A 12367-nucleotide genomic window follows, 5' to 3' on the forward strand; every position below is an offset into this window, starting at 1 on the left:
AAGGGTGATGTATCTGTGAACTCACTTGCCACTGTTCCCATTGGCCAGCTCATCTGCCAGGTCATCCCGCTCTTGTTGCGCCTGCCTCTTGGCTCGTTCTGATGCTGCCAAGTCCTAAAAGAGCAGCAAAGGATGGATTGAACATGGAGGAGAAGAGCCCAAAATTTTATGGCAGAATCCTGATTTCTCTCCCTCTCTTTCTCAAACATACACAAAACAGAAGAGAGAGAGAGAGAGAGTTTTCCATATTTCCCCAGTAGATTCAGTTCTACTGATGGTTTCCTTTTGGTTGCAATATTGGAGTGGCCAAACTAGGTTTCTCTCTGTAACTGCATACACACATATATTTATTTTCTCCCCAATCGCATGAAGAACGATTGAAGGGACAGCAAATCTCCTCTGGATTTGCCCCCTAATCCTCTCCTCCAAGTTGAGCTCAAGACCAGCAGAGACTCTGTTTAAAACATAGCAGATGCAAGAGAAATGGTAATAACATCCAGAATGGATTCACCATCCTCACAGTGGCAAATCCAACAAGTTCCCTCGTGTTACATTAAGCCTGGGAGATAAATGCCTCTCCTATCCAGATGTTCAACATCCTATAGCTTAGAGCCCTTTCAGAATAATAGCATTGCTATGATTGCACTTGAACTACCATAGCAACATCCTCTGGATTTGCAGGTTAGGTAGGAGTATTAAGAATTCTTAACCAGAGAATTCTAGTTCTAGAACGCTAATTCTAGTTCTAGAATTCAAACTACATATCCCAGGATTAAAGAGGATGCAGCTGAAGTGGAATCATAGTGCTTAACTGCACTGTACAAAAGAGCCCTTAGAGTGTTAACCCTTACCTCCTGCAGCTGCAGCAATTCTGCCTCTAGGTTCTTCAACTTCTTCTCACTCTCACGAGACTGGATGAAGATTTCCTCCCGGGCTGCCCTGGCCTCTTCTACTTCACGCCAAAGCTCTTTCATCTGGGCCTGAAATTAGAAAGGAGAGAAATGTCAGACAGCACAGATTCATGTCCAGGTCCTATCCAAAGGAAATAAGCGAGGTTGATCATTCTCTTCTGCTCCCTAAGTACTGTATGATAAACCCATAGTCCCCATGCCCTACTGTAAGCCTGAGTACAGGAAACTCAAATCATTGCATATTCTTCTCCTTTTAACCAGTTCTTTTCACTTCCTTCTCACACACCAGTTGACTCCTTTAAGGCCAGTTGTGCACTGTAGAGATCAGTCCTCCCGTAACCTTTACAGTGCATCATTGAAATCACTATATGAATTAATAATAGAAAGCTGCCTTATTCCTAGCTTCTTCAAGCTAGTGTTTTGGAGTTACATTTCAAGGCATTTGAAGGGCCCAAGTTCAGGGGCTGGGTGGCCATCTATTGGGAGTCCTTTGATTGTCTATCCTTGCATGACAGAGGATTGGACGGGATGGTTATCTCTTCCAACTCTATGATTCTAGGGTTGGCTACCTTATACTGTCAAGAAGACCATCAGTTCATCTATCTCAGTATCACTGAGACTAGCAGCTGTTACAAGCTTACAGGCAAGAATCTTTCCTAGCCTAATCTAGAGATGTTGGGGCTTGAATACCCAAGAAGCACACATCCATAACATATATCCCCTTCCCACTGCTTGCATTCAGATACCTGCAACTTGCGGAGCTGTTTCCCTGCCTCGTCCCGTCCCTTGTTAGCAGCATCCAGCTGTGCCAATGCCTCTTGGAGATCAAGCTCCAGCTTTTTTCGAGCAGCAAGTGCTTGGGTCCGTTGTTTCCTTTCAGCATCCAACTCAGCCTCCAACTCCCGCACCTATCAATAGCAGCAACAGGAGAAATTTCAAGACCTAGAATCTCTTTCCTTAAAAGGTAGCCCTACTCATCATTCTGGGATTCACAGGGAATTTTCCGAGGGGAACTGTGGTGCTTCACATCTTTTTCCAGCTGGAAAATAAGCTCTGCTTATTATGAACATCCAGTTACCCTCACACTCCCCTTCCCTTCTTTGCTATTTTCTTTTACCACCAGATAAATACTAATGGAAGCAGGCTTTTTTAAAAAAATCATCTTTTAGAGCTCAGAAGAGCAGCATGAACAGTCCAGTGGGTGTAAGGTGTAGGTCCAATTTTTGTTCTGACCCTGCCCCCAGACTGCACCAGCACATCTAGGCACACTGGAAGGGACATCACATCATTCTGAGATGGCATTTTGGCTGATGAATAGACTACATACAGACTTTGGTGGGTTGGAGAGGCATTAAGACACACCACTGTGTTTATATTCAACACAGTTTCAGGTGGGGTGAGGACAGAATATTTTTGGAAAGGGGAGAGATTTGGGGACAACAACAAGTGAGGTTTTGGGCTGCATGTGGCCCATGGCCCACAATTTCCCTACCCTGGTCTTTTTCTGCCTGCTACTTTACCTGCTACTCTGCTTGAGGAAAGGCATCCAAGGGTTGGACCTAGGCAATAGGCCCCTGAGCCCTGTCAAGCCCACTCCTCACCTGCTTGCTGAGCAGTTTCTTCTTGTCATCATTGGCATCATCGCGGCTCTGCAGCTCCCTCTCATGCTGTGCCTTCAGGGCCTGCATGTTGACCTCCAAGCGCAGCTTCCCATCCTCTGTGGCCTGAAGTTCATCTTCTAGTTCCTCCAGTTGGGCTCGCATCTCTTGCACTTGCTGTTCCAAGGCCCGCTTTGAGCGCTCCAGCTCATGTACCTGATTCAAAACAGAAAGAATGAGAGGAATAGAATAGAATTTACAAACAGGGCAGTGTGTGTGTTCTGGATTTAAAAAAAATAATACATTGCATAGTATTTCCATTAAAAACTGCAGATAGCAAGAACCAGCTCAGAAAAGGCATTTTTACTTTTGTTACATACACAAAGAATATCCCCTTATTAAGCTAGCTGAGATACGCATTCATGTCACTGAAAAACAAATTAGGTTTGTTGCTTCACTAAAAAGCACTGTTTTAAAAAACAGATTACTGTATTTAATCAAGACTGCAATAGCAGTGCTTACACTCTCTCTGGGAGGGGATAAGGCTCTGAAAAGCCAAAGAAAAGGATCTGATTTCTTAGCCATGTTTTGCATCACTCTGTCACCCACACTCTCTGTTTCAGGAAAAGCCACTAGGTGTGTCCAGGCATACTTACATTCTTCCCAACATCATCCTTGGAGCTGACCAGGTCATCCATCTCTGCTCGGAGCTGCTTGTTTTGCCTTTCTAGCTCTTCCCGTACCTCTAGAGCTTCTTCCAGGGCACGGCTCAGCGAAAGCACCTTAGTCTCTTTCTCACGGGCATCAGCTTCAGCTCGGTCTCTTTCCTCAGCATAGCGGGCAGAGATCAGCTTCTCTTCAGCCAACATCTGTTAGAAAACAAAACAAGGTTTAGCAAAACAAGGTTTAGCTAACACCCAAACCCACACACACCAATCCCATGGTCCTTAGAGAAGCAGGTTTTTAACAGAGGAGTTTCAAAATTAAGTATTTTCTTCAGGCTGACCTCAAATTTTGAAATGTTAGGTATGCCAGATTCAGTAGACCAAGGATGAATAATCATGGCCTGCAAGCCTCTTGTGGTTCCCAACTCCTGTTGTGCTTCCGCCTGCCTCCTCCACATTGCTGCTACCTCATTATACTTCTCACATACACACAAACACACACAGACTGAATGGAGCAGCAATTTTTGCTGACTCCATGCTGCTAATAACATAGAACACTTCTACAGCCACTAAAGCTCCCTCAACAGTCCTCCTAAGCCCTTCAAAATCCTCATTTCTTCTTTAAAAAAGGTACCTCCTTTTTGAGTAATTTCTCCTCACAACCACACAAAGCCCCCCAAACATGTGAAAATACACAAAGATGCCTCCATTCAACCCCACAAGCACCCCAGAACCATATACTACCCTAAATATCTTGTTTTCCTCTACAGTCCCTCTCAAAATGGCAATAGGAAGTGATGAGCCATGATTTCCTCTCACTAGTCTAAAAATAGTGGAGAAGAAAACAGAGATATTCAGGTGTGCTGTGGGTGGCCTGTGGAAAAATTGCCCCTTGGCCCTTATGCAACTGCCAACCCCTGAAGTTGAGGGAACAGAGAGAACTTACCTCCTCCGGCCAAATACCCCCAAACAGTTACCATTACTACTACTTTACACTGCTAATGGCTATGTTTTTTCACACTTCCATCTGACATATCTGTCACCTCTGGCTATCAAGCGGAGTCCCAATGGGGACATCAGGTTAAAAAAAAAGATTTGGATTTTGCACTAGAGACATAAATAAGAAGGCAGGTAGGTGTCTGACTTGAGGAGGCAATTTAGAGGGAAACCATCCAAGAGGAAGAGAGGCCATCTGTTGTGAGGGGGATCATTCCAAGGTACAAGTGAGAAAGTGTTTTTAAATTAAGGGATATTTTGGGACAAGGAAGGAATTCAGGAGAGTTTTGAGATAGCCAGAGTCATTTATGAAGTGAATTTAATGAGGAGGGGGAAGGAGGAGGGGCATCAATTGTCCTCAGCTGTAGAGAAGAGGTGTAGGACAGAACCTGGAAATGTTATTTACAGTTGGTCTTCTGTATTAAGCTATCCACGGCTTGAAAAATATTCCTCCAAGAAACAAATCCAAATCCTTGATTTTGCCATTTTATATAGGGGACACCATTTTACTATATCATTGTATATAATGGGACTTCATGCGTTGTGGTATCCACAAGGGTCCTGGAATAAAACCCCAGCAGATACCAAGGGCCGACTGTATTTTGGGATTCAAATGCTAGAGATCCCCAGAAGGCGTGGTCACAGGAGGGAGAAATGTAGCTCAGGCTGGAACAAAGACTTCATAAGGGAAAAAGTAAGCCTCACCTGATCGAATTTCTTCTGTTTTTTCTCCAGTGCTGAGACCACTTGGCGTTGCTGATCAAGGGCCACAGTGACATCGTCCAGCTCCTGCTGCAGACGGGTTCGCCCTTTCTCCAGCTTGTCGCAGGCCTGGACCCGTTCTTCATAGCGCAAGGAGAGGGCCTCCAGCTCCTTGGCTGCCCGGCGTCGAGCTTCCTCTATCGACTCAGCTACTCCAGCATCTTCCTCCAGCTTTTTCTTAGTCTCCATCACCTGGAAAAATTACCACAGGAAGGTTACACAGTGCTCTGTGCATGTACTACATGCATACACACACGCACACAGCACACTATATAAGTTGAAAAACTGGAAGCCATATTTATGACAAGCTTGTTGCTGAAAGGAGACATTCAGCTTCTCTACCACTGTGACTATGCCTGCTCTCTTTCTTTCCGTCATACGCTGACAATGCAAAAGAACCACTGAAGAAAAACATGATTAGCATGTGTTTATCCAGATATCATCTTTTGTTTTCTTTTGTTATAATTTTTACCATGCTTCCAACAAATGCCTGGATGAAAAAGGAGGGTGGGCAGTCTCTCCCTCTTACTCCACACAGCAGCGATGCATTTTCCACACATTGCATCTCAACTGAAGCACTACTAATTTAAAGACATAGCAAAACTTTTCCAGGCTTTTGTGCCAGGAAGGAGGTGGGCAACAAAGAAAACCCCCACTTTTTCTCTTTGTGGGGCTTTAGAAAAAGAGCTCTGGCAGAACCAGGCCAAGATTTACACTTTTAGAATCAAATCACTGAAAACAGAAAAGGGTAAGCCCTGATGTTTTAAAGTTTTCCCTTCAGTACACAAATAAAGCAATTTATCTAAGATAATCAAAACAGTGGCAAAATACTCTATAACGTATCCACAGCATGGAAACTTTCAAAACAAGACAAAACACTACAACTCCCAGAATTCCCCACCCAGTATGCATCGCAGAAACCATGCTCAGACCTTTTAAAATTTTATTTTTTAAAAAACTAATCCCCCATAAACCTCCAGCCAGCATGCAGCATACTATCAGGACTTTCAAAAAAGAAAGTTTTAAAAGCTCTGGGCATGGTTTCTGCAATGCACACAACCCCCACTAGAGCATTAACACCAGAATGGTTTTTTGCTCTTTTTTTCCAGGCATGGCTGACTTTGGGATAAGTTTGCCATCTTTCTGCCTTCTTCTTTCTGTCCCACCTGCTGCTGCAAGCTCTGCATTTGGCGAGTGAAGTTGGCCTTGGCTGCCTCCTCTTCCTCCAGCTGCTCTAGCAGGGCTCCTTTTTCCTCTTCCAGTTGCCGGACCCGAGAGCTCAGATTCAGCTTTTGCCGTGTCTCTTCTTGGAGAAGTTCCTGAAATTGGGAAGCGGGAGGAGGAGGAGGGAGAGAAAGATAAAAAGCATATGTACTGGAGACTAAATCTGTTCTTCTTGGCTTGTGAATAGGATCACCAGATCAATTTACCTTCCTCTGTTAAGTTTTTTTTTTTAAACGACAACTTTTAGACTCCCCTAACCAACATGGCCACTGTCTACTGGGAATTATTGTTCAAATCAATTACTTTCCCAAGTTCTGATTAGGACACTGTCAGCGGTTTGGCCACAGAATTCTTGCTTGTGATCCCAAAATTATGTTATAGGTTTCCAGAGGAGGCCGAAGAGCGCCTGTTCTTCCTAGTGTCTGGATGCTTTTGGAGAAGGGATGTGCAAAGAGACATGCAGCCCCCAGGGCCATTTTTGTGATCCTTAGGGCTCCCCAGGTGTCAAAAAAAATGTTTTGGAATAAAATGCTGTCAAATCTCCTTTGGGGAATATAGGTGCACTTTCACCACATCTGGGGTCGCTCAGGCCATTTTAGCCTGAGCAAAGGCCTTTTTTAAAAAAAGAAAAAGAGGAAAGAAAAATGGTAATAAACTTGGGGGGCATTTGGGGGCAAAGAATCTAGTTGTGTGTGTTTTTTTTACAGTGAGGCAGTGGGTGGGGGTTCCCCCAAGCTCTCTCTCTGTGTGCATATGTGCCTGTAAGTCAACTGTTCACACAAAAAACTGTGACTCAGATTCATCCTATGAATCTGCACCTACATTTGAATAAAAATTAATATTCTATGGGCTGAAACAGGACAGTCAATCCATTGCTCTTCTTCACCATCCTCTCCCTTAAACCACTAAAGAAATTCACAATATTTGCCCTCTGAGAGAAAATAAATAAATACTGCATCCCTTCCTATACAGAGTATATAGGTTTCCACAGTGTTCAACTTTCTCTCGTGGTTTTATGTTTGTCGCATACCTGAGTATCTTGCAGGTGGGATTCCACACTGGCGAGGTCTTTGGCAAGCTTTATGGTCTTGGACTCAGCACTTCCCAGGGTACCAGAGACTCCATCGAGCTCATTCTATTTCCAGCAGATGGCCAAAGACAAACCAAAAATGAGGTCAAAATGCATCGGAGAAAATTGAATATCAGCCTCTCACAAATGGAAAGCTAGGGTTACAATAATAATTGTATTCCATGCATCCATCATGCACAAAAGGACCTCAGATTGATTCAGAATGTTACACCTTAATAAGTTTAATTTTCTATTAAGATAATTCACCTAAAAATCACAGTATTTGCAGCACTGTTAATTATACAGATATGTTTAAGATACAATCAGAGTAATGAAAACTGTGCAAATCCATAAAAATCAGAGAGCTAGTTTAGTGCAAATTCATTAAAGCAGCATTTATGGATATACAGGAATCAAAAATACAATAGACAAGATTACTTAAGAACCTGGAAAAGATGTTTAGGGTGCAGGAAAAGGCAGTCTGAAGTGCAACTGCTTTCTAACGGCACTTCTCCCTCTCTCACGCCTCCACACTCACCTGCAGCTTCGCCAGCCTCTCAACCAGCTCAGTCTTGGTTCTTTCACTTTCAGCAGCTCGGAGCTGCAGCTCTTGGACTTGGCCCTCCAGTTTCTTGCGCCGCTGCTCTGACTCTAGCTTGGCTGCTTGCAGAAGTTTCACCTCCTTTTGCATCTCCGCATTTTCCCCTTCTAGAGCTTGCTTGGTTTTCTCCAAGTTACCCTTGAACTGGCAAAAACAGAGAGATGGAAGTGAGATTCTACAATGTCCTAGCTCTAAGGGCCTCCCCATTTATTAAGCCTATGAAGGCCACAATCCTAAACAAACCATACTTTTGAGTGAGTCCTACTGAAATTCGAGATGACTTAGTTCAGAGGAAATCTGCTCAGGATTGTGTTGGTGAATTCAAACACTTCCCCCATTTATTTAAAGGTATTTTAACCCTATTTTCCAACCAAAGAAAATTCCTAGTACATTTACAAAAACAATTACGATAGTTCCTGAACTCAAGCTTGAAACTGAACACTGGTATCAGAGAAGACTCAGGAGCTCAAACTACACACTCTCCCACATTTTGAATCTTTAAATCTTACTAACACATCCCTACACTCCACTCCAAAATCCAGCAGTCCTTATGCATGGAGCAAGACAGGGGAATCTCTGACCCTCTGAAGACTTTGGAGTTCAACTCCCAGGGGCCCTAACTAACATGATGGCCGAAGGTGACTTGGGAAGCGGCACCTTGGGAGAAAATTGAAATACAGCACTCCAGTGCCAACGGGAAACTTGCCATCCGCAAATCTGAGCTTCCGTGGACAGCAAGCCCAGGCTTTTCAAATGGGCACACATGCATGTGTGTCCACTGAAAAGAATGGGACTTAAGGTCCCATGTTTTTTGCTATCTGCAGAGTGGTGATGGTCCAGAACAGACCCCTTGCGGATAGCAAGGGACTGTATAAATGAATTAATTAAACAAATAAATTTAGAGAGCCAAAGGCTCCCCAAACTTTTCTTTAATCCACTACTCTTAACTCCCAGAAATCTTCCCCTTCCAAAATACCACTCCCTTCTTTCCATTGCATCTTGAGTCCCAATAGCCCAGCTGCGCACCCGGCGTGACTGCTCCAATTGTTCTGATAGCTCCTCCAGGGCACTTGTATGGCGCTGACGCATCTCCAGCACTTGCGCTTCATGTAATTTGACCTCATCCTCAATAGTCTTCTTGAGCTCAGTTACTTCCTGCTCCCGCTTTGACCTGTGAGAAAGAGGGAGAGAGAAAGGACAGAGAGGTCACTGAGGGTAAGGGGCTATGTAGATGGTATCCACTTGGAGAGAGGGGGTCCTATTGATTCCTGGGGAAGAATGAGAGCAGTTTATTTATCCAGATCTCATGATCCAGGAGGTGGTGACCACTTAGGTGAGGCCACCACTGAACAGAAACAGCTCTTTACCGCAACTCTTGTTGTGTGGCCGTTGAGTCCAGGGTGTCCTCAAGTTCTGTCTTCAGTGCCTCCAGTTCCTCGCCCAGGTCACGCCGCTGCTTCTCGGCCTTGGCACGGGCCACCTTCTCAGACTCCAAGTCCTCCTGCAGTTCAGCCAGCTGGGCTTGAAGCTCTCGCAGGGACTTCAACACTGCATTCTTCTGCGCTGATTCGTCTTCCACTCTGCAAGGTGGGCAGGAAAGGTCAGAGGAGCAAGAGGGCCATGCTGAGGGGAGGCCGAGGCAGGGCCCAGGGGAAAGGGGTGAGGGAAGCTAGTGGCACATAGTATCCGGAAGGGAAGGAGAGCAAAATGTCTTTGGAAGGTGCCATAACAGGTGCAGAGGAAACATTGTGTCCCCTGAATCTAACCCAAAGCTGTATTATGATAAATTTAAATACACATGGCTTCTTTCTAGAGAATGAATTCCCTTCCCTGCATAATTGCCATTTATTTTACAAAGCCATTCACTTTTAGAAAGCCATTCATGCAACTAATTACATGAACACTTTTGCATCTAGTTTAATTTCAGCATATTATCCCCTGGTCTTTATCTAAAGCTTTGATAAGTTGCTTTTTGGGACAACATTTCCCAGACCTTTCTGAGCTGTGGCAGGGGATTGTGGGTGTGTATTACAAATTGTAACTTTTCCAACCTTTGATTTTCAAGAACTATACCTTATGGGAATGACTGTTATTTGCCTAATCTCTATACAACAGAGATGCTCAAACTGTGGTCCAGGAGTTGCATGTGTCCCTGCCCAAGGTTGTTTTTGTGGCCTACAATACCTCCAGACTTCCTAGACAGCCTTTTCTGGGCCAAAAAAGGGAGAACTCCAGAAGCAACAATTCACTGTTTAAATGGGTTGTGAGATTAACCCTTCAGAAGGGTAACATCAATAAAATACCCATGTTTCAGAATTGACAGTGGACATTCTGCAATTTCTGGGGTGCTTGTTTTATGATTTGGAGGTCTGCACATCCCACAGAGGATCACATGGTCATAATACTGACCTTGGGACCCATCACATCTGCTTGTCTGTTGCACAAGGATTCAGCTGTGCTAAATGTGCAAAATAATTAAAGACTATCAACAGGTCAAACCTTTCAGATATCAAAGAGAACAGACACAAGGAATCTGTGATATTCTGGCCCACCATTCCTCTCAGCAACACTTGTCATAGCTAATAGTAAGAGATTGCAGGACCTATAATTCAAAACATCTGGAAGGACAAAGACTCCTTCTTTTAGACACTACGAGGGACTCTTTTAGACACTGGGGAACCTCTCCCTTCCTGTAGCTCTCATGAAGTACAAATACAGGTCTGAATCCTGCTGTCATTTCCCACAGGGCCTGGCTCACTTACCTAGCCAGGGCTGCCTGCAGTTCAGCCTCCTTCCTTGCCAGTGCTTGGCGGAGTTCCTCCAGCTGTTGCTGCAGCTCTACCACCTGCTCCTGCAGGTCACCTGCCTCCCCATCAAGTTTGCGCTTCAACTTCTCCAGTTCCTGGCGCCCTTTTTCTTCCTTCTTTAGACGATCTGGAGGGTGGAATGGTGGGGAACAAATAGGAAAGTCAGACTAAATAACAGAACACATCTGCCCCAGTCTTGGGAGAGACTTCAATGACAACATGGAATAAACAATCCATAAAGCTGTCTTATGTCAGGTCTGAAATTCCTCCTTCTAAACTGATTTATTCTACAACTTGGGAAGTTGCGGTCCTTCAATGGCAATGCTGAACTCTCATTTCCCATCAGCCCAACCCAACTCAGACAATGGTGAAGCGTGACAGGAGTAGCAGTTCATTAATATCTGGAGAACAAAAGGTTCTCTGCCCCTGATCTATGCCAGATGACAGTAGCACTTCTGGATCTCCAGGAAGGGTCCATTCTGCAGTCCTCCTAACAGAGAACCTTTGAATAGAGAACCACAGGAAAGCTGAATGTTTTTTGTAGGTCATGTACATGCCCCACCACTAAACTACAGGCCACAGCTTGGAAATGTTACTTTTTTATACTACACCTCTCAGAATCCCCAAGGAGCACATGCGTGGAAAATCCTAAGAAATGTAAACTCTCCAAAAGGAACCTTTCCATGCTGCAGCTATGGTCCCACTCAACTTATTCTCTATGTCCTGCATGGCGACTGGGGCTGAGAGGCAGTCAGATAGTTTGTTAGAGAAGGGAGATTAGTTGTGGGGGAGAACATTGCCTCCTCCACAGTGCCAATTCCTACTAAACAGCTTGCAATTTCTGTCAAAACAGAAAGTAAACTACCCAATGTCAGAACTACCAGGAGAAAAATGTGGGAATGGCCCCATTTCTTGACACACCTTCCATGTCAGCGATGACTGCTTCATATTTATTGCGCAGCTTGGAGAGGCTTTTCACTTTCTCCTCCTCCTCTGCCATGTGCGAAGTGAACTCTGAGAGACGTTCCTCCATCAGCTTCCTCTCCTGATGAAGGCAACAGTGAGAGAGCTAAATGAGCATAGTAAATACCCTAAAGGCACCAGATCCTGTCTGATCTTGGAAACTAAGCAAGGTCAGCTCTGCTTAGTACCTGGATGGGAGGCTGTCAACAAAGGCTATAATTTAGATTAAAGAACTGGCAAAACCACCTCTGAGTATTCCTTGCCTAAGAAAAATCTGGAGGGCACACAAAGCTGGAGGGCAGGGGAGGGAACGGTAAATTAAACTTCAGTTGCTATTTTCATTTCCCTAGGAAACCTGAGCATCCCTATTGTTGAAGATTTACAGATGCCTATAGGGCACAACAGGCCCTCCTCACAAGCAGTTTAGATCCAAGGTACTCAACTGCAGGGCCACAGAGGGATCAGGTCCACATCCACTGTTCCCCATTGCAGCTTGAAGGAGTTTGGAAAGTTCTCCTTTCCTGCTTGTAGGGATATAGTGATAAAATGGTGGGACTCTGCAAGGAGGAGAAAGTTTAAAGTCTATTTCCAAACCTTCCACAATCCTAAATGAGATCTTGGGTAGGTTGTGGTATGTGTTTTAAAGCATCTCGCATCCCTCAGTAATCCTGGTCCAGATGCTGGTGATTGCTGGTCAACAAAAGAATATAGTGGGTGGGTAGGGGTTTCCCCCCAGGCTTTGAGGGCTGCTCACAATTTAGATAAGTGCTA

At 44.5% G+C, this 12367-nt stretch overlaps 1 protein-coding gene across 9 annotated transcripts in view; it reads right to left on the minus strand.

The window, feature by feature from the left end:
* LOC121933254 (myosin-10-like) overlaps window positions 1-12367 on the minus strand; it is a 71688-nt gene that overhangs the window by 14094 nt on the left and 45227 nt on the right. For all 9 annotated transcript variants that reach the window (XM_042472722.1, XM_042472721.1, XM_042472716.1 and 6 more), the window contains 13 exons: window positions 11555-11678; window positions 10589-10760; window positions 9194-9406; window positions 8853-8997; window positions 7764-7970; window positions 7187-7291; window positions 6099-6251; window positions 4876-5124; window positions 3166-3378; window positions 2513-2725; window positions 1658-1819; window positions 852-980; window positions 26-114 (listed from right to left, as the gene is read on the minus strand). In XM_042472722.1, coding sequence (XP_042328656.1) covers window positions 26-114; window positions 852-980; window positions 1658-1819; window positions 2513-2725; window positions 3166-3378; window positions 4876-5124; window positions 6099-6251; window positions 7187-7291; window positions 7764-7970; window positions 8853-8997; window positions 9194-9406; window positions 10589-10760; window positions 11555-11678 — 2174 coding nt within the window. The remainder of the gene's footprint in view (window positions 1-25; window positions 115-851; window positions 981-1657; window positions 1820-2512; window positions 2726-3165; window positions 3379-4875; window positions 5125-6098; window positions 6252-7186; window positions 7292-7763; window positions 7971-8852; window positions 8998-9193; window positions 9407-10588; window positions 10761-11554; window positions 11679-12367) is intronic.

The sequence above is a fragment of the Sceloporus undulatus genome, chromosome 6, assembly GCF_019175285.1.
Source record: "Sceloporus undulatus isolate JIND9_A2432 ecotype Alabama chromosome 6, SceUnd_v1.1, whole genome shotgun sequence".
Lineage (NCBI taxonomy): Eukaryota > Metazoa > Chordata > Lepidosauria > Squamata > Phrynosomatidae > Sceloporus > Sceloporus undulatus.